Source organism: Glossina fuscipes, unplaced genomic scaffold, assembly GCF_014805625.2.
Source record: "Glossina fuscipes isolate IAEA_lab_2018 unplaced genomic scaffold, Yale_Gfus_2 2, whole genome shotgun sequence".
Lineage (NCBI taxonomy): Eukaryota > Metazoa > Arthropoda > Insecta > Diptera > Glossinidae > Glossina > Glossina fuscipes.
In genome coordinates, this window is record NW_023998416.1 from 15674257 (window position 1) to 15697400 (window position 23144).

Below are 23144 nucleotides of genomic sequence, written 5' to 3' on the forward strand. Positions count from 1 at the left end.
GAGGAATGAATATATAACAGAATTATTATCATATGATAGAATTAATTTGAAATATTTTTTCCACTGGTCACAACCCTTTTTCAAATACTTACTTAGAACTGAGTGACAATGCTTTGCATTTATAAAAACCTCTCTATATACAACAATAGTTTACCTGAAACTATAATACACGAAAATTATTCAGTTTCGCGTGATCCACGATAATGCAAAACTGATTTATAGAATTTTTAAATATATACTTGATTTAAAATTTTTATATCCACGCCCGGACGATGAGGAGGTCTATTCATTTTGTCAAACGGTTTACAAAGCCTACAAGGAAGCCTCGGAGACCTCTACAAAGTATATATTTACTTGATCAGTATCAAATTGTAAACCGATATAAACATGTTCGTTGTCCGTCCGGCTTACCGTAGAATGTCTGTTGTAAACGTTTTTCTAGTCGCAAAAATGCAGCAATCGGCACAAAGGTTGGTAGTTCATATCTATGAATTGATATTTGGATTGTGCTAAATCGGTCCAAGGGAACAGCTGCCCCACGAAAAAATCTAAGAACACCTCTGTTCCGCTTGTTTATACAAGCGAAAACACCAGATACCACCTTATAGTTATTTATGTTACGACAATCCAAAATAAGGCTTCATATGGGCAGCAGTGAAAAAAGTGATCAGATCCGAATCTTCGGCCTTGGCCCAAAACACGTCGATGTACAAAATTTTATCAAAATATTTAAAAAAATTTGCTTCTTGTAGATTCAAATCAAGAAAACAAGACAGACAGCCAGAAAGACGGATGAATAGACAAAGTTAGTGTCGATCGATCCTTCCGTTGCATACATCAATTTGATATACCTTTGTACCACAACTAGCGTAGGGTATAGAAAAAATTAGGCACAACACATACAACGATAAAAGGTTTGCATTTATATACCATGGGTCGTCCTGCAGCACCTGTACCAAAATGGCCTACTCGATATTATTATAGAATATTGAAATTTGAATCTTTTAGCAAAAAGTTTGCAGCATCTATAAATGACATTCAGAGAAATTGTTCTAGAAATGATTGTCAGTCCCTATCACCATCTGTGGTAAACGTACTCATAAAAGCAAAAATGGAGACCTCTTTAAAGCGCAGATTGATAATGAAAATCGGCCATGTTGGTAGAACATACAACACCGTATAGGGCAAATCCTTTTACCAATTAAATACGTCTTGGCTTTTTTGGGTTTCTGGCCCTTAACCTACGCCATCCGTCCGGCATAAATTTTCACTTTTATTCTACAAAAATAGAAAAACTAGTTCGAGCCCTCGCAACGTTATAGAACAGAGAAAGTTTTTGCCTTTTTTTAATCCTTTATAACCGACACCAATTGCGGCAAAAGGGTACAAAAGACTTGTGCGTCATATATGCAACACACAGAAGGACTTGAGACTTATCTTTTATTACGTCAATCGATTCGGAATCATCTTTTGTGATTCGATTTGACCTTTTTTGTCCATCCGTCCGCGCTGTTTCCTTTTTCCTAAGCTCAGATGTTTTAACGAAACTTTGTGCACTAGCCAGAGGGCGAACACTGTTGAAAATGATTCGGATCGAACCACTTCTTCGATCGTCATTTCCCATATGACGTTTCATTTTAAAACACACACATTTGTTACTCATAGGATCTTCTGAGTATTGGCCAGCATACTCATAGAGGGGAGAATGAAGCGCATTTCTGCACTAGCAAGGCACTTTTGAAATGTAATTTTTGGACATTTATTGGAAATGTATGCATCAAATTTTTCTTTTAGCCTTTCAGCCTTCTATGCAAGTTAGTTATTTATTTTTTCGATCACATTGAAATTTTTTACATCAAATAAGCTAAAGACAATCAAGAATTTGCATTCAATTGGAAACGAGTTTTCATACACATTTACCAAAAATTTTGATATACTATTTACGGGATTTCTGGATAGAATGCAGGTCCATTCGCATATTGTATTGTACATATCGTATGTAAGTTCAGATTTTTATATTTCATCGGTAAATTAAAAACCATTTTAGTATTCCTCGTCATGTTCCTCAAATTTTTGGCATTCATTTTTTGGTTAAGCTATCAAGTTAGGGGAAAGAGTAAAGTCCAGTTAAAGTTGTGAACCAAATAATCTAAGATTTCGATGACACAGTTTATGTTTATGAAAAGGGGAAAATTAGTGTTATTGTTGGAATTTATTGGTTTTCTATCACGATAAGAAAAAACATGAAAACCAAGTAAAGTTTTGAGATCATAATCATGATATAAACTAAGCAAACAGATATTGTCAATCGCTGCAGAGGCGTACAACATTTTTTTGCAAACATCTGAAAAATATAACATAGTACAAGCACGTAGCGGCGTTTATAAAAAATATGTCGAATAACAAAGTTTGCTTTTATTTTTATTTTTTTTACCAATCTGCACATGTCAACTTTTTGCCTAAAGTCATCCGTATCTGCATTATATATATATATATATATATAATTTAAAGTGCTCTGCATACAAATTCTTCTAAAATGATTAAAAGTTCTCTACATGATCTTCATATTACATGGCGTATCGTACGAATACGATCGTAAAATCTTATTGATAGCATTAAGCACGGTCTTCACATAAAAAGGAGGATAATCTCTTCCACTAAACTGAAAATTAATGCAAACATATCGTTATACGCCTATAAATGCGGTAAGCGTTCTTCGATTTCCACCATTGCTACCCTAGTTTGCAGCATAGGCAATACTAAGATCAGTAAAATTAGAGATGAGAGGGAACTTTTTACTTTAGTTACTACAGAGATGACATACCGAATCTACATTTTTTTCTGTAAAGAATTTAGGCAAGTTAACACGTACCCATTGCTAATTGTTATGGGAAACATTTGAATTTGTAAAAATATTTCATTAAATTAACACGTAAGAGAATAATAGGTTTTTGGCGCCTTAAGAAATGGCGGGAATTAGAAGAAATTTCTTTCTTAATATTAAAGGTAGTAGGGGGAAGGAGCGGAGGGCGGGGATTAAGGCAAACGAATTGATTTTTATATCGCATCAATACAGAACGTATTCGCTTCACGGGTATATCCGCAAAAGTAGCCGAATGGAAGGAATCGCACCTACCAGTCAAGTCAGGCTTCGCAATTTCAAATCTCAGTACAATCGAGTTTACTTTGAGCGAAGCTATAGTAAATGCTCAGTCCGTAAAAGCGTGACACTTATCGGTCGAGCACACACCCACTCGGCTACGACCGTCTCACTATCTTTTTAACCTTCTTTACTTCTTTCTGATCATCATCGTTTTCGCAATTTCAAATCTCAGTACAATCGAGTTTACTTTGGGCGAAGCTATAGTAAATGCTCAGTCCGTAAAGGCATGACACTTACCGATCGAGCACACACCCACTCGGCTACGACCGTCTCATTATCTTTTTAACCTTCTTTACTTCTTTCTGATCATCATCGTTTTACGCACATAAGGGACATTCTCTGAGTGATCGATCATATCGAAAATATATAAAAAAAATTTCCGGATGTTGAAAGTTAATATATATTTGTAAATAATATTTATAGCTGCACTTCTCAGTTTCATTTTATTTCGGTAATAGTTGACCGATGTATCACCACATGACACAGCCATCATCTCTAATGTTCGACTTTGAAATTTTTGAACGTTTCGAACCAAATTTCTCGTGTTGCTCATATATTGCGTTTTGCTGGTCGATAATGGCGAGGAAAATCCGTATTGTCCTGGAAAGTGTTAAGGCGGCTCTGCTTCGTCCAAAAGAAGAATTTATAGTTGATTTGTTGATCTTGAATGAAATCGGCCGGATACTGATGCTCTTCAACGCAGTGAACGCCCACAATAGAAAATTACGCCATAAATTGTCGAAAAAAATGATGAAAATTATTTTCCCTAGATGAAAAATGAAATCACAGAAGATGGCTTACATATCACAAGTACCAAGAAGCAGTGTATGCGCTAGTTTCCGTGAGGATATGGACACGAAGAAGTTGGTTCTTAAATGGGAAGCGCGTTGACTCACGCAGGAAGAAAAACACTGTGTCGAAAGTCGATGGCTGCAATGGCAAAATTTGCATGAATTAAAGTTCGCATTGCTGTCATACCCACTGCATTCTGCAGTTGTGGCTCCCGACGGCTATTATATGTTTGGAAATTTCAAAAGGATGAAAATTATGATAAAGTTATTGTCTGAAAATCGAACTATAGAAAGCCCCGTCGACCTGACTGAAGGAGATTGTGTTGATGAATAAAGTGAAATTTGGACGCTACCTCGGTTTATCTAGAAACTGAGACCAAAACTAAATTAAAATTAAACTTCAAAGTAGAATTGATGCAAAGAGCGCCTTGCGCTATAGATGAAATACATGGAAACAATTACATAATGTTAGCATTGTAAAAAGAAAAAGGAAAAAAATTGTTGTTTTCCTATTTAGTCCCGGAAATTATTGATCATCGTATCATAACAGTTTTATAGAAGAGAGACCGATTTGAAAAATGCGCCGCTGAATAACAATCCGAACAATCGTAAATGATGTATGGATGTGTAAATTAGAAATCTGTGAACTAATCTAAGAATGATTGCCATAAAAAATTCGTAAAGCGATGTAAGATAATGTAATAGAAAGTCAAATGACGTTTCTCATATATTAACGGTCACGTTATTATTATTATTTGAATTGCATTAGGCAAATATAAAAGATATTATAAATTTTTATTACATCGTTGACTATGCATTACGTATATATCGTGTTAAATGCACAGACAGACAGTCATAAGTGATATTCGTTTAAAAAAATGGTTATTTTTCTATTAGAAAAAAAACAAAAAAAATGCATTTTAATAAAAATCGATATGATATCGTGATCGAAAGTGATAAAGCAAAAACTAAATTTTTGCCATAAAGCAAAGCATTCCCAACATAGCGCATTGAAGGTGAAAAAATGACTGACCGACTAACTAACTGACTGACTGATGTATGCTTGTATTGGTTGGGAGATGAAAGCGATTTCGTTGTCTTTTCAAAAATCTCATGGAATCGAAAGTCTGGCCTCGCTTAGCTTAGTCTGGCTGCATTGCTGCATTCGTTGACGTTAATATTGCTCCGATAATCAGCCGGCACTCATTCGCTCAACATTATCAAATGAAATGGCAGTGCATTCCCGCCGTCGATTGCGGTACGTAACAATAACAATAAACAGTAAACCCAACCGCAGCGACAGCAAACAAGAGTAACAGTTTTTTTTTTTTTTTTTTTTCGTTTGTAATTTTATTTTTTTTTTTATTTTTTTCTTTCAGTTTATATGTCTCGCACTTTTCACTGTTGTTTTCTGTTCTATACAGAACGTTTCGATTTTCAGTCTTCACTTGGCAGACTAACTGTTCGGTAGGTTTGAAATTTTTAATTCCATGCGAATCAATTGCAATTGTCATTACAAGTCAACTAAAACGAACGAATCTCGAGGCTCGTCTAAATAACGCGTTTGAATTTCGCGCAAATTCTCTTCAACGATTTTGTGTGATTTGCTTGTATTTTGTCAGAAATAATTTAATAATTTTTGTCCAATCATTTGGATTTGGAATTGCATTAAGAGTTCGCTTACAAGAAATCATGAATTCATCGCATCGCTGGGGCTATACTCAGGAAAATGGTAAGCGAATATCAGATTTTATTTACGGTGTAATAAAGCGATCGTTTAATGAAAATTGCGAAAAACAAAAAGATAGTTTTGTTAATGCTTTTACATCTCTGAGATGATTGCAGCTTCAGTTTCCGCATTAGATTGTTTTACAAAAACATTGTTGTTGTTTTATGTTTTTTTTTTTTTTTTATTTTCTTCGCATTGAAGCACGTTCGTTTAATTGTCAGTTACACTTCACATTGTTGCTACTATTGATTTTAAAGTTCAACTGGATTTTCTAAAGTCACCTGCTTTAGCAGTTAAGGCTTTCTTCGTATTCATAGGAAATAATTAAATTTATTCGTTTATTTACTATTTACTATATTGCATTAAAATAATTTAATGCAAGTCTCGTGATCTCGTAAGATCATAATCATATTAAGCTGAGAGTCATCTGTTGCAATACCGGTTTATCAGCTTTACGTAGAAATCGTTTGCGTTTCACTTTTTGCAGTCACAAAAAAACTGTTCGAAATTCTTCGAAAGTCTTAATAATTGCTGTTTATTCTTAAGAAATCAAAAAAAAAAAAAATAAAAAAAATAAAAAAAAATAGAAATTCCATCAATTTATATTAATGGATAAATTTATACTAACTTGTATTATTTCGTATGCAATTCTCTGAACTACACTTCAGAATATCTTGATTTTTAATCAACATCAGATATAAGTACAATGCTTACACAAATAAATGAATATTTGATGACCATTACACTGAAATTTTTTTCTCGCAGAGTAATTGTCCTTCCCTTACAATACAAATATTTTTCCCATTACAAATACAATATTTTAGTTTTCTAAACATTTAAAGAACGCAAAATTTAAAAAACTTTTAGGAAAATTCTTAGGATAACATATACACGCCGCCATTATTGACGAATTCATATGATTTTTAGACAATGAGTGATGTATTACCTATGTCCGCCTTGCCCGTGATAGTTTATTTAACATCCGTAATTTGGAATAATTTTCGTGTGAAACTTAAGCAAATATACTGATCCATCATAGACGAATTTTTAAAATAAATATCTCGATAATCTACGATATTTAAATGATATAAATAATTTAGCCTGAGTAGCCTAATAGGGAAGATTCGTGACTATCAAGTCAGTATTCATCGGTTCAAATCTCAAATTCGATAGGGGGTTTGCTTTGATTTTAGCTACTAATGAGTACTTCGCCAGTTAAAGCATAACACCAACATATCCACTAAGCTGCGGACGCCGTCTAACTAATTCTCCTTTTTTTTTCTCTCTTCTTTCTAAGAATCACCATGTTACACGAACAAGGGAATCGTTCTTTGAGTGATTGGTTTATATTAAAAAAAAAAAAAATATATATATATATATATATATATATATATGTATATATATACACATAACTTTTAACTTGGCGGGAACATCTTAAAATTAAAGCTAAACTGGGTATTCAGGACTTGTCTCGCCGTTTGTTTAACTGCTTTTCGTTATCTTTGTACATACTTCAAATGTTAAGTAATATATATGTATATATATATATATTATTTATCAAATTCTTTTCCAAGGAAAACAAAATCTGTTTACTTAGAATCAAAGAGAAGAGATGAAAATAAGTTATATACGGCTTTCTTCGAATTGTCTTTACCCGAACATCTTTATCTTAAATGAATGAAATTTCGATAGTTTATAATCTAAAAATGATTTTACCCATTTCTTCCACTCTTTCGACCGCTCGTAGAATTCCGGTGGACATTATTGCCGCTGAATCGTTGAATGTTTCATTGGCAATGTCTGAAGAATATAAATTTTCTGCTTCTAAAAACAGAGATGTATTGACTTTGTCTGTTGCATTATAGGCATCCCCTTTGATCTAGTCGGCCCTTTTCACTACCAATCTGACTGCTTTTCATAATTTTCGCCAAATTTGGGTCTGATATTTTAATATTTCGGATGAAAAGAATGCTTGCAAACGACAGACAAACAGGCGAGCATGTTCAGATTGTTTCAAAATTTGAAACTAATACTGCGTAGAGTTCCTGGAACATTGGCAAGCATTTTGTCAGAGTTAATGCATGTCCCGCAAACCTATGTTGATGAATACAGAAAAAAGAAAATTTAGAAAGCCCTATATATCTCGGAAATTTTTAACACCTCTTCGGTATTTTTACATTTTCATAGTTAAGGTTTCGTAAGGATGCACGTAAGCTAAGATTCTTTCATTTCATTCTATCTTAACTATTATGAAAATCCTTGTCTCGGCCGCACATTATGGCAAAACATTAAATAATATGAGAAAAAAGTCTAAAAACAGTGATAGGATGAATAGTTATCAACAAAAACGATGGACAATTTTTATTACATAACTGAAGATGCAGATGATTAGTTTAGAGTCAAATTTTGATTGAATGAAAATTGATTTTCACTCACAGATACAGAAGAATTTGAGGTAAATTTCATTTTAACAAATACAGAGTTGTTTCCCGAATGCTTAGCGCATGCGTAGTGTAATTGAAAATCTTTAGTATTGAACTTTATTTAAGCTTTTGGAAAGTTCAATCTTTATGCAGTTGAAGACATGTTATGTCGAATTGAATAAAATATTTATTTGGACATTTTTATGATTTTAAAAATTTTTTACCAAAGGATCGGTTGCCTTTATTGCTTAACTAAGCTTTAAAAGAATTTATGCAGACAATATGAAGAGAATTAGCGAAACTAAACAAGAGAAAATGCTATAGTGGACCACGGCCCACCATTAAGTACAATGCACCATCCAACAGTCACGCATACTTTTCAAAATGACGCCGGGATGTGAGAAGGTGATCCAATCCGAAGCATTCTCAACGAAGTTCGTCGTTTGGCGAAAACACTTTAGTGCTACTAATTGTTCATCAAAATATTCCAACAATTGCGACTTGTAGGTTGAAGAAAAGAAAACAAGACGGACCGACACACAGTGATTCTGGCACGATCCATATAATGTAGATGGGGTCTAGCTAAACTCCTTCTGTTGGTGTTGCATACATCCGCACGACTTACTTTGGTAACAACCTTGTCCGACGAATGGTAAACATTTTCCTTATGAATTCGTAAAAATGTACATATCCTTCAATTAAGGTTTTGAATATTCTGGAAAACTATTGTGTGATATCGATGACTTTGTTGATGAAAAGAAGGCCAGAAAATATTTTCATTTGTTTACGAATTATTGGCATATATTCAAAATGAAAAAAAAAAAAAAAAAAAAAAAAAAACATATCTATGTATATATTACATATCTATTATATGTATACGTATAAGTTTAAATAAAAATTAGGCAGCAGAGATCAAAGTATTTTTACTCTACAATGTCAAAAGTAAACAACCAAGTAAATGCACGCATGATGAAAGAGTTTAAAGGAAATTAAATAGAATGAAAACAAAACAAAGCAAAAACCATTGCTATAGACTTTTTTTCTTTTTTTTCTTTTTATTTACTTTGCTTTAATTTATTTTAAATTAAAATTGAATTAAAACGAAAGGTTAGAAGAAAAGAAACGGTATAATAATAAAATAAAAATCTATTCGTATTTAGCACTTACCGTTAACCCATAACGTAATTATTAACATTGGGTGCACAAAGTGACATATGACGCTTTATAGGGCTTCTAACAAATGAATGAAAGTATTTAAATTTTAATTTATTTTTCTGCCTTTCTTAAGTACTTTAACAAGATGTTGCTAACGTATTTTGTCAGGCTACAGCAATATCTACCGTAAGTTGCGTATGAATGCGCAAGAATTACGAACATTGTCATCTAATATTAGTGACGACAACAACAAGATATAGGAATTTTTTTTTTCCGATTCCGAAAACTCGTTCTTTGATATATTTCATTCTGTTTATGTCCAGAGCCATGCCAGTACTGACCCTCTTACCAACTTCGTAATCATAAATTTTCGCCTTAGCTTTTTAAGGTTCAATGCAAAAATGAAAGAGAAAGAAAATTTGCAAAAAGTATCTGACACGATATGGAAATACTTCAATATAAGCGAGAATTATATAACAACATATCTAACAATAGAATTATTGGAGAGATCGAGTACGGATATCACAAAATGAATTCAGAACGTTAGCGAGAAGAAATTAACGATTGAATGGAATCATTTAGAAACAATTTGTCTACTTTGCGATTTATGATTAATCAAACTATCCATCTTTAACTTCCTTTTCTTATGCCGGTAAAATCGTTCCGTAAACAAACTAAATACAAACATTTTAATCGGGCAAGGTCGACTAATCAATACGTTGCACAACTTTATCTAGTACAATTTCTCATTCACCTATGCGATAATACACCTTGTTTGCAGGTAAAGCCCATCTGGTCACGAAAGCCCTTATGGTGAAGAGTGCCCAGAGTATAAATTGAAATGGTGTAAAATAATTTTTTTTTTTTTTCTGCAAGAGTTCATTATTCTTCACGTATTTTCGCCATAAAATGTTATAAACTAAATTTTTCTGTCATATAAGGTCTCACTATTCATAAGCGGCCCTACACATCTAAGGGACGTAAAATATTGACTTAAATATAAAATAAGGCGATCTAAGTTTACTACGGGCGCCCTATCTAATTGAAATATTTCACATCAACTTGGAATCCCGAAATAGAATTGCTGAGCGATGTTTGTCGAGAAATTTTCAGTATTGAAATTATTTTTCATTAAGAACTTTTGAAAGATAGGGCGTTATATGAGGAATGGTCGTAATAGTGGACATTCAATTGGGGTTAGTCCTTGGACCAAAATGAAATTTCCTTGTAATATTCTAGAATTTGCATGTTGCAGGGACGACAGACGGATAGATGGACAGACACATTTGAGTGTTACATGAATCCGTGTAAATTTAATATACCATTAATTGTACCACAAGTGGTGTGAAGTGTAATAAAGTCGAGCAACTCATACTGTAAAAAAAAATTTCAGTACAATGCTTATTACGTTCTTCGTGAGATATGTCGATCATCAAATAAAGGCAATATTCCAGTTAACTCACGTTCAAAGAATCTAATTGTTAAAATGTTTATTTTTTTTTTTCATCCAATAGAAGCAACTGTTTTTTTTTTAGTACAAGTAGCGTTAAATGACACCTAAGTGTATGCGTTTTTAATGCAAATTAGGAAATGTAATAAGAAGCTCAGCTTATATTTAAATTAGTTGATGACGAAAAATGTATCCGTTATTTTGATTTGGGATTCACACGCAAAACCCACAAATCACAATATCTGTGTGCATGTACTTGCGGACTGTGGTGCTTGATTATTTGCACAACAACTAAAAACAATAAAATTTAATTTCCTGCATTTATTGAAATTATAATATTAAGCAATGGTTTAACGAATAAAAAAAAAAACAAAAAAAGCAAAAACACGATCACTTTATTAATATAACCTCATTCTACACGTTAAATGGTTGGGACTAAGCTATAGCGTAGAGAAGTAAACGAAACAAATACGGAAGGAAAGCTGAAAGCTGAAAGTGAAAGAGAAAGGAGGCATGTCTAAGTTTTGTTTATAACTACTTCGTACAGTGCGGCTTTCAATGTTGACAAAGCATGTCGGCAAAATTCTAAAAAAAAAAAACAAAAAAAAAAAAAAAATTCAATTAATATGCAATTAATTATATTACGAAATTATATATCAGAACGTGTGAATAACAAATGGTGATATTTGCAAAATAAAATAACAAAACTAATTTCAGCTCGTTTTGAACATTTGCTAGTCGCTACTTGAAGTAATTATATATCAAATCATTGACTTCTTTTGCACGACTCACTTGTAACGTGAGTATATTATATTTGATAAGATATATATATATATACAGCATCTCGATGAACTTGGGATAGTTGAAGCGAATATTTAGCAAACACTTACAAGGATTTGGAACAGACCAGCCTTTTACAAGAAGAATTGATTTAGAATCACTTTTTGCGTAGCTCTCTTCATTCATTCGTTTGAGGAGGCAAGATCTAAATATATGTTATTTTTTTTTCAAATATGATCAATCACTCAGGAGATGTTCCCATATTCGTTGGAATTTCGGAATGCATCTAAACATGTCCGCTTGTTCATCTGCCCATCTGTCTGTTTTCGCAAGTTTGCAGTATTTGTGGTAAACATTCTCTCGATTAGCGAAAATGAAGATATCGCCTACAAAGTTGCAAAAGAATTTGAATGGACACGCCTGCAATGCCCATATGCCTCTACGACAAAAACTATTATTTTGAAAATAGTAAAAATCATCCACTCGTCCACTCCATATTATAGAGCATGAAAATTTTGGTGTGTGGAAAAAACGGTAACGGTGTGACGGGTATAAAAGATTCCGTCCCGACGATTCTGTCTTTGACCGATGCAGCAAAAGAGGCAGTTTAGATGAAAAAATCGTGGAGAAAATGGAATGGAAAGCAATACTGGAAGAATACTGGGAAGGGCAGTTTCATAGCCAAGGAATTGTCAACTAATAGAATAACAATAAAAATAACAACAAATTTATTATGATAAGAAGACAATGCCCTCACACATGTTAAAATTTTAAATGCGTTTTTCTCAAAACACATTTTTTTAAAACAACACTTAGCATAACTCGAACAATTTTCATTTGTTATATACGTAGGATTTTTTCGATAATTTTATTGATACATTTTTTATTAATAAAAGAGTGCCTTTTTTTGCGGTCAAAAATAATTGCACTTTTTCACGTAAACACTCGTCATTTACACGTTGTACGCAGGCGCAGGGCAAATCCCTACATATTTCCCTAGCTACATAAATCTAGATTAAACGAATATATAAATTTCAACAAGTTATGCTGCTATGTTCCCCTAAGGTCCCCTTAAGCGAAAAATGTCCACGGAGGCTGGCGTCGGTATTGCCATTTTTTAATATTGTTTCCAAATTGAATGTTTTTTTTTTTTTTTCTATTAATTCAAGTTAAGCTCCTCAAGTATTTTTATTTCTATTACCTTTCCTTATATCATCATTTTTTTTACCCTGTTACGGTGGTGTACCCTCCTTAATATTCTATGATCAATTAATTTTGTGAATTCTCTGAAATCTTTTCATAAATTTTGCTGATAACTTGTGTTTCATCATCTAATACCATTGCTACAAATGGAATGAAAGACTTAGCATATACCTGTTTCCGTAAATTTAATTCAATATATTTTATTGCCGTTTTTTTTTTTTTTTTTTTTACTTTTTACAGATATTTTTTTAAAAAAATGGTCATAATTAAAATAAAATAATAGCTTTTTCTAAAGAAATCTTTATACACAATAACTATAGCCATCTGGCATGCGTAAGTCTTTAGCTTTTTCTTGCAGTGTATGCAATTATATTAAACGCTCAATAAAATGTGTACAACCGTTGTTTTCATATAAATTAGGAAATAAATGAATAAAAAGAAAAAAACAAAATTTCGTTCTATAGTAATTTCGTTTATATAAATTTTACTTCGTTGAGAGATTCACTCTTTCTTATCATTCTCATCTTGTAACATTATCAATATAAATAAATATTAAGCAACTTTATATACCTATGTCAATATTTTAATCAGATAAAAAAGCGTTTAATGAATAAATATCGTAGGGAGATGGCATTAATTACAATTCATTCGAAATTGTTTTAATTTTCAAAAAAAAAAAAATGTATATATATATATGCGGCCTAGTCTTCATACTATAAACTTTGAATATAAATAACGTTCTTCACAAGCTAAAAATGTACCTGAGTAAATGGAGTCGCATCTTGCGCAAAGTAAATCATTTCTTCTGTTTATTCATTTATGGTTAGACATGGTCTTCCAAATTTTGCAAGATCTCCCCTGCCCTAGCCATGCCACGCCATGTAATGAAATATTAGACCGATTTACAGAATTGACTCTGTCTTCATTGAAGCTTTGTCTCTTCCATCCATTGTCATATAGTAACAGTGAGTAAATGCGTTTCTTTTTCAGTTTAGGTGCGGCTCTGAAGGATGTTGGTGTTTGGGTATTCGACATTTTTTTTTTTTTTTGGTTGCGCGTATATCAAGTTAAGTGCGCGGATGTGTGCAACAGACAAAAAGACTTTATTGTACGAATCGAGGCAAAGTCACTTATGAAATCAATATTTGTCTGTCTGTTTGATGTTTGTTACGCGTTAAAAACACCTTTATTTAGCAAACTTGGTCTTATTTTTAGACAGCAAGTCGTTGTAGGGTAGTTAATCGTCGTCCTTTCCGCCTATAATGTTTTAGCTTGTCTTATATTAAGTTTGCCATAAAAGTTGTAATTACTATCCAAGTTTGCTCGCCGATAGAATTGCGTCCATTTAAGACACTTAAAATTATTGTAATAGAGCAAGGTCGGCACTTCTATACCTTACCACACTTTGCTTAATGCAACTCTTGAATCTGCCGCCAGATATATTAAAAGCGAAGCTCGTACAAGTGTTCGAATCAGAAGATGAACAAGCATGGATCTATGTAGAAACTGAAACTGAATCGATCGGTATAGTAAAAGGGGGGGTCTACCTCAAGTCTTTCTGCGTGTTCCATGCATTCGCACAATCTTAATGCATCCTTTTATCACAAGTGATAATATTTTTAATTTATTAATTGTATAAACTAAAATTAAAATTCTTTTCGTTTTTTTTTTTTGAGCAAACAATGAGCGAAATGATGATATGAATGTTTGACAGAAATCGCCACAACATAATGTAAAATAATTGCAAAGTATTTTGTTGAGTTTCTATCAACCGGTTAACCGGAGAATAATCTTCGCCTTTTAAATTGCAAGAGAAATGTCGATAGAAAGTCTCCGAATAGTTCCTATTAGAAATTATGGGTTAAAATAGTTTCCTTTTTCTAATGTTGTTTGGGTGCAGATCAACTTAAAACATATACGATACGATATATGGAAAAAGGTAAGGTATTGTGAGGGTCACCTAAAAAAAGGCCTTTTGTTCGTGAAAGGCTTGTCTTCTACTTTTTCAAAATTGCGAACGTGAGAATATTGATTATCGCTTTACAGTTATGTCTAGACTGAAGAAGAATGATTGAATGAAAAGTAACATATATACTAACAATTGTGATGGCTGTGATAGCTACTTTTCCGCTAGACAATATCTTACATTATTATTTGTTGACACCTTAACTGATTTTAATGCCTGGCATATTTCACACACTCACTTGCCGTATAATTGTTTGCTGCCATTGCTTTATAGAGAAAAATAAAATTTCAAGATATTGAGCAAAAAAAAAAAAGAAAAAAAAAAAGAAAAGAAAAGATATCTAAATAAAGTCTCGTTTTCAAAGTCCGTGCACATTAAATTGTCAATGTGTCAAAACTTTTGATTTATAAATGTTTTGATAAAATTTTTTAATTTTTATTTTTGTTTTCAAGTTAAAAAAAAAAAATAAATAAATATCTAAACCAAATAAATTGCACTCAATCATTGCCTTCTGTAATCTTTCTGAATAGTCGTTACTGACGACATGAAGCATAAGCCATATAAAAACCACTTTATTTATCAGTCTCTTTCAGAAATTATTTTAAAATTCTTTTGTAATATTTATTTGCGATATCATTTACATATACGTGTGCGTACCCTATTCGGCAAATTCGCGATGCAAACGATTACTTTATATGCTAGCATAGGTTGGCTGCATACTAAGTACCTAAAATGATAATCTTATTGGATTTTATTAACTTTGAAAGGGCGATCATTCAACTGTGTGATTGAAAGGATGTTCTCATTACGTTCGCTTTAAAAAACCGCAGCTAAAAAACTCAGCAGTAAAGGATTGGAAGATATCTCTTACTTCTGTTTCTGTTGTGTTGTTTTTGGTTTAGAGCCTTAGAGCTAATACGGAGGCAGTAGATTACGTCATTAGAAGAAAGAATGTAGTGTTGTGCACTGGAACTTGGAAATTTTTTCGAGTGCATTTAACATAATCTCCGCTTATTAAATTTGAGGCCCATGTAAAAAGTAACAATGTAGACGCTAACCTGTGATGATGTCATTTCGCTGAGCAAAACAATTCTGCTGTACATGTTCTGTTATCGTATCTCATCCTTTTAGTTTATTCACAAGTTGGCAAAGTATAACATGTGTTTCGCTCTTTTGCATAAATCAAGTGCAGAAGTTCAAAATCTCTTGTCTTGCAGGCAGAGTGTAGGAGGTGCAATAAAACATTGCTACCTTTTCTTCTTAGGCTATTTACAAGTCTTGCATGCCATCTCAATTTATCTACGTAGAAGGTATGACTTACTCGTCTCAGCACTACAACTGCATAAAGGCAAGAATTTTCTGCTATGTGTTTTATAACTGACAACCGATCACAACTATGGTCATATTTATTTGATCGATTTGTGCTATAACGGCATAAATACATGTCTCAACATATAGAATACGATTTTAAAATTCTCCCTATGACGCACAGTTGCTATCGAATACTTAAAAAAAACAATTGTGTTCTGTCTGTCTATTCTTGATTTGCCCACGATATGGTTGTATTCAATTTTCCTTTATCGTAACATCAATATACGATTGGCTATACATTGTGAGGACTCAAGCCCGTGCCTAATTTTAAGCTCGTATATCCTTCGTTTAGAACGCGAGCTAGACTAATTTAGGCTAAGGATAATAGTGTTCGCTGTATATTATGTACGGTATATATGTGTGTTTATGTGTTAGATGTATAGGTATGTATACATATCATATCTGTACGTTTGGACAGATAAAGACTTTAGTTTACAATTTTTTTCTTAGTAGTTTCGTGTTCAACCTATTTATCCGAGCCCCCAACCCGTTCTATTAGAGCGTTCACGGCATTTAAATTCTTCGTTAAAGTTCACCTTCTTAACTATATACTGAGCTGAAGTTTACCTATCATGCTTGAAATGGTTATGCATTTCTATAATCAGTTTTCCTTTCTCGTCTTTGATTTATTTTAAAATAAGAATTTTTTTCTGCGTTTTACCGGCAAACACTTATTATTATTACGCATTGTGTCGATTATGAAAAGCAAAAGCGAAAATGATTCATCCATTGGGCTATAATCTATTGAAAGCTGGCTTTGTTTAGAAACATGTGAAATTTTGTCGCTTTGTGTAACCAATTTTTTATACATTTGTGGTTTCAATATTTCAAGAGCTTTTTAACCCACTTAGCACGTGCTTAAAATACTACATATTGAATATATTAATTGCTTTTAAACCGAAAAATATTTCCTAGTGTTTATTATAGGTATTATTGCTTTAATTGCTTTTACTTACAAACTTAATATATAAACTGATATTGGCTTGAGGCGAATCTTTTGTTACCCACCCTTTAAGTCAATAGACTAGAATTATAGATTATTATCTCATATGGGCCCGTCTCAGTTGGTATCAGGTTTCGTATCTAAACGCTTAGATGCCGTCAATTACACTTTTTCCCACATAGGATGTCCTTTGTAAACGTTTTAGCTGAGTTTTAAATCAATGCTTAACGTAGGTTAGAAGATATGGTTGTTACATCCGAAACCACTTGTGGTTTAAGAGTATGTTAAGTTTGTGCAGCACCCAAAAGGACTTGACGCCACTTTTTCTTATACCGATCTAACCTTGTCTGTCCGTTTGGATATCTCATGTACAACCAATAGGTAACAATTTTTAAGATATTTTTGTGAAAGTATGTACATGTTTTGGCTCAAGAATGAAAGCTATTGAAATTGATTCGAATCGGATCCTATTTTTTGACTACTCCGTTATATGAATAACATAGCATTGAACGAAGTGATGTAGGATGTTTAATGGTGGTAATGTAATATTTCTACCTATTTTGTTTATGGCAGGCGTGGTTAAGGACTGCAACATATTTGTAAACTTTATTCCTAACCATTAGCTAAGAATATATATGTCAACATTCAATTTTCTGTCGCAAGTTTTCTGATCGTCAGCAGTTGAACATCGGAATGATAGATGGACGGATCAATTGAATGCGAATCTTAAGATAATCAAGAACAATAGTCTTCGATGAATTTCTAGAAGTTACAACAAGACAACAAAAGCTTAAGTTGCCAAAGATTCGCGATTTTGTTAATTCATTCTTTAAAGAAGGGTGCAATGCGTTGGCCTTATAAACTTAAATTTAGGATTCCCTGTTCAGTCCATTGCTATTATTATCGCTGCCTCATAAATCTAATACTTTGTTGCATCGAAATACGTCTCTGAACCAGTCTGTGATAATAATTGCAAAAAAAAAAATAAATAAATAAATAAAAAAAAATAGTAGCAATTAAAATCTCATATTACAACCTGTAATTTTTTACAACTACAAATTACTTGGTATTAACCTTGCACAGCCTTCGTAAGCAAGTTTTTTTTATATTCGCATGAAATGAATAGTGGTTAGTGGCCACGTCATCAAAAAACAAATTTATGATTTTATTAAAAATAATTTATTAATCGTTTTGCCTTTGCGTAAGTTGAGTTCGCATGGATGCGTGTGCGTAAGTTTATAAATGCATTAATGACCGCAAATTGTTAATGTCGTTAAGTTCATGGAAGGAGAACATCTTTGTTTTCTCAATATTTTAGTATGAAACATTAGTGCATTAGTGCAACTTGTGGCCCTCACACACATGTATATGTGTATATTAATCTTTTTTGAAATATATAATGTAAATATCAATCAATCACAGATTCCGTGAAGTAATAAAGCGCTGAGAATACAATCAATGCATTTATATCGTGCATTATGCAAATTTTTTTATTTCACTTTTATTTCAGCAAAGTAATGCAATGCAAATTGACATTCAATAAGTTCGTAGGATGACATGTAGACATATCGCCAATGTTCACGAACTCATATGATTTTTAGATAGTGCTAGCTTTCAAATAAACTTGTATCAAAATTTCGTGACGTTCCAACCATCAGACTACAAGTTATAATTTGTTGTTTGATGGCGCTAATTTTGTTTTTGTAGAGCAATCCAAAAATCTGCATTTTCAGCGTAGCGTCACTAAAAGCTAATGTTAAACATTTGAAAGTTAGTATTATCTACAAATCAAATGGATTCGTCATTGACCATCTCATATCTGTATGTCATCCTGCGAACTTATTGAGTGAAGTATTGTCCTCAACTACGTATTAAACGCAAAATAGAAAGATTTTTAGAATGTGTCAGACAAGTGGGAGTAAGTGATGATCAATACTTTGAATGAAATTTTTTTTTTTCGTTCTCATACAATGAGTTCATATTTTTCATGCAAATATTCCGGTCTCATATTTACATATCTACGCAGTGTTGGCAAAAATTTGAAATTGAATTTACTCTATCTTTACTCGATCTCTATCTTACTGTACTAACAAATTTAGTTCCATTGAAAGCAAACTTCATTAATATTACATACGTAGACTATTCTAAGCTAACCGAGCATAGTATTATATGTAATTGCAAAAAAAAATGATTTTATTTTTAGGTCCTGATAAATGGTTTATGGAATTTCCTCAGGCAACCGGCATGAGGCAATCTCCGGTTGATATTAATACCGGAATTTGTAAAAGAGGACGGGAATTACCTCCATTGAAATGGCGCTATGTACCCGAGCACACGAAAAGTCTGGTTAATCCCGGCTATTGCTGGCGCGTAGATGTTGATGGCACACAGTCGCAATTAACCGGCGGTCCTTTATTCGATAACGTATATAAATTGGAGCAATTTCATTGTCATTGGGGTTGTGAAAATGGGAAGGGATCTGAACATACCGTGGATGGCGTTTCGTATGCGGGCGAGTTGCATTTGGTTCATTGGAATACAAGCAAATATAATAGTTTCAGTGAGGCAGCTTCCGCCCCTGACGGTTTAGCTGTCCTGGGAGTATTCCTAACAGTAAGTTGTTTGTAAAATCCTTGACGACAATTTCTGCAAGAAATTAAACTATGTTTTTCTTTTTACAGCCTGGCGAACATAATTCTGAAATGAACAGGATCACTGATCTTTTGCGATTCATAAAACACAAAGGTGATCGCGTCACTCTTCCTTACGGTTGTGATCCTGCTAAATTATTACCATCGGTGACTACCTATTGGACATATGAAGGCTCGTTGACGACACCGCCATGCTCGGAATGTGTAATCTGGATTGTTTTCAAAACGCCTATTGAAGTTTCTAACGATCAATTAGAAGCAATGCGTGATCTTAACTGTTATGACGTTAAGGAAGAATGTCCCTGCAACGAATTAAATGGGAAAGTAATTAATAATTTTCGTCCGCCTTTGCCGTTAGGCAATCGCGAATTACGTGAATTTGGTGAGCATTAACTGATAATGTTCCCTTGCTCCTATGGTTTTTGAGAGTAAATTGTGAAGTTTTTTTCTTTGCTGATATTGGAAATTTTATAGATTATCGATTTTATGTATATGTTTAGCGTCTAATGCAATTTGTTACGCATGCACCCATTATATATTAATTATTTAGTCATTAATAAAATTAAATGTTTTTAAAATATCAGCGCCGATCTATCAGTTTTGACGCCTTCTGATGTACTTTTATTTTGGCAGGCATTTGTAATTGATAGGTAATCGGAAGTTTCTTGAAGCTATATATATATACATTTTTAACCCTGATCTTGCCATGATTTTTTATAACAAATTGTGCCACGATGTGACTCTCAGTCACTTATAAGAATCCCACAAATAATTCAAATATATTATTGTTTTTATTCCAAATTTAAATTCATTTATATACATATATATAAATAAGGGTTACGCATAAACGTGAAATATTGTACATAGGCCATAATAATCAAAAAACTTACGTTCAAATCTTAACATTGATTGAAAGTCGCTTCTTTCAATCAATTCTGATTGTATGGAGACCATAATGAGGAATCAAACGTTGCTTAAAGGTAAAATCAATCAGGAACTTGTTCATCATGCTACGCATTACTTTAAGACGAACGCCACGTCAGAATTGGCACGGACATAGTTAGATAATGAGAATATATATTTTTAATGCGCCACGTTACGACGAAGTGAACTAATTTTGTCGTTACGATACCGTTGATATGATGAGTATCACATAAAAGCACTTGGAGAGTAGAATGCGAGAAGCTAAGTGTACTAGTTCTAAATTAATTGCTGTAGACATCACGACTTGGTGGATAAATGTCTTCTTATACCTTCTAAATACCTTCGGTATAACTATCAACTGAAAGGAGTTGGATAGTAGAACGCAATAAAATATGTTAATTATGGTGGGCACTTAATGCACAAATGTCTTGAGGAGTTTACCGAGGAAAACCCGATTTCCTGAACATTAAAATCTAAAATGGACCAAGCGTTTATGTGGTGGGTAGAAAGTGAAAAGAAGGAGAAAAAAAATAGTCAATGGTATCGGCTATCAAGAGGATACTGCCATGTAGCTCTTGTTACGAATTTCCGTTTAAGTGCCTTAAAAGTCGGTCGGTCTCTACGATGATTGAGCTTTCGGGAAACTTTAGATCGTGATATAAGAACACAACATGAAAAGAGAAACCGTAGGTATGCGAGACTCGGTCTTCGCCGTATATAACTTTCCTACTTGTTTTACCTCTGAAATGTTCTGGGAGTTGTTCTGTTCTTAATCTTTTGCCAGTCGGTATATGCATCCGTAAGTAAAGCGTGAATGGACATTTCGTTTTTGCATTTTCAGAATTTGGTTTCTTAGCATATCGACTAAATTTACACAAACAAATTTTATCACACAAGGAATTTTCGTGATTACAATGAAAACAATATATACCTTGGAGCCGATTTCTCCTTGCGAACACCATTGCTTAGACTGCGTAGACAATGGCAGCCCGATACTTAATTCTATTCATTTTCATTGAAACAGGCGTCGACGCAACCAAATGATTGTGATTAGATTGCCATCTCAAGCTCGTTAACTTTTCAGGTAACTTACATCTCATATACTGAGGATACAAGATATATTTTGCTTGGAGATCGTATTGGAACACATTCGAAAAGTCCTTATTTACGCATATACGTGTCACACGTCTTCTGTTTAATCAAGATCTGCTTTTCCGTTTACATCCGCGACCGAGCGATGAGAGTATATTCACTTTTTTAAATCCTGTTGGGACCATGTATCAAATTGGAAATCAATTGAAGCATGTTCGTCTGTCAGCCTCTGCAAACAAAGTCCAGGTTGTGTGAAGGAAGAATTCGCCTTCAAATTTTGTTGGTATTAAAAATAGAGCAATAAAAATTTCCATCTATAGAAAAAATAGGAAAAATCGCCCAATCAGTATCACAGAGTATCAAAAGTTTCTTGCTTTGTGAAGACGTCTGAAATACACCGACACATACGTGGAAGCATCAGAGATCATGTAAATAATGTGCATTCTGGATCTGTAGCAAATACTGAGTCGGTCGAGGTATGTCCTTCTGTCCTTCTGTCAGTGTAGATTTGTGAAGTTCTTCCGATCCAGAAACGCAGGTGTGGCCTTGAAATTTGCTAAAAACATTGGCAGTTATTGCCGGTAGATTGATTTTGAGAAGGCGAGAGGAGCAGACCCATAGTGCAGCATAGTCGGAAAGCATCCATGTTTTCAAAGGTGGAATAATTGGATTTTTTGTGCACACTACTAGCAAACTTCGGCAGAAGTAGCCATGAAAAATTTCGCGTACATTCTACAGTACGTATACGAAAATGGAAAAAGTTGGTCAGTCCCATCCAATGTTATAGGGTATCAAAATTTCATCTTTTTCGATTTCTGTTTCGTTTACGAAAAAGGTGACGGGTAGAGACGATTCGCGCATAGCAAACCATAATTTTCTTACTTGTCCCCTGTTTTTAATATCTATAGCTATGTGAAGGTCGTGAAGTAAAAATGCGTTGAAATTTAGTTTTAGTAAAAAAAAAACAAAATTTTTATTATAATTGTGTGGAAATAGAAATTCTTACAATAATTATTATTATTATTATGTTAATGATTTTTTAATGCTTTTTTTAAAATTTTTCAATTTTTTTCTTTTTTTTTGTTTTTGTTATGTATTTTGGAAAATTGTGGCCCCCCAAACCGTTTTGAAGAGACTGTCTTGTTGCTGTTGTTGTGTAGTGAATCAATATCGAATTTATGTGTCTTTGTGTGTTTACTTTTTTTTTTTTTTTTTTACTTTCTCTTTTGTTGTTGTTGTTGTTGCTGTTGTTGTTGTCGTTTCATACATATTAATAGAAATAATTATAATCATAATGAGTTGTTCAGTATCTTAAGTAAATAGTTGAGTTTTTGCGAATTTCTTTGCTTTTTTTTTGTTTTTGGTTTTTTCAATATAATAATAATTTTAAAGGTATAAAAATATGTTTATGCCAATGATTACCGTTATATAATATACATATACATATATATATAAACATATGTATACATATATTAATGTTAATAATAATAATAATAATTAATT

General features: G+C 33.0%; 1 protein-coding gene across 4 annotated transcripts; it reads left to right on the forward strand.

The window, feature by feature from the left end:
• Nucleotides 1–4394: 4394 nt before the first annotated feature.
• On the forward strand, nucleotides 4395–20258 carry LOC119634146 (carbonic anhydrase 2). Of its 4 annotated transcripts, none has more exons than XM_038028104.1 (4): nucleotides 4395–5212; nucleotides 5334–5686; nucleotides 19178–19587; nucleotides 19656–20258. In XM_038028104.1, exons 1-4 carry the CDS (start codon nucleotides 5184–5186, stop codon nucleotides 20016–20018), a joined length of 1155 nt encoding a protein of 384 aa, XP_037884032.1. In that variant the 5' UTR covers nucleotides 4395–5183; the 3' UTR covers nucleotides 20019–20258. The 4 variants fall into 4 exon arrangements, with proteins under 4 accessions (XP_037884032.1, XP_037884031.1, XP_037884033.1 ...); XM_038028103.1 differs by having other exon boundaries at nucleotides 4405–5266; nucleotides 19656–20249; XM_038028105.1 differs by lacking the exons at nucleotides 4395–5212; nucleotides 5334–5686 and adding an exon at nucleotides 11173–11510 and having other exon boundaries at nucleotides 19656–20255.
• The last annotated feature ends 2886 nt before the right edge of the window (nucleotides 20259–23144 follow it).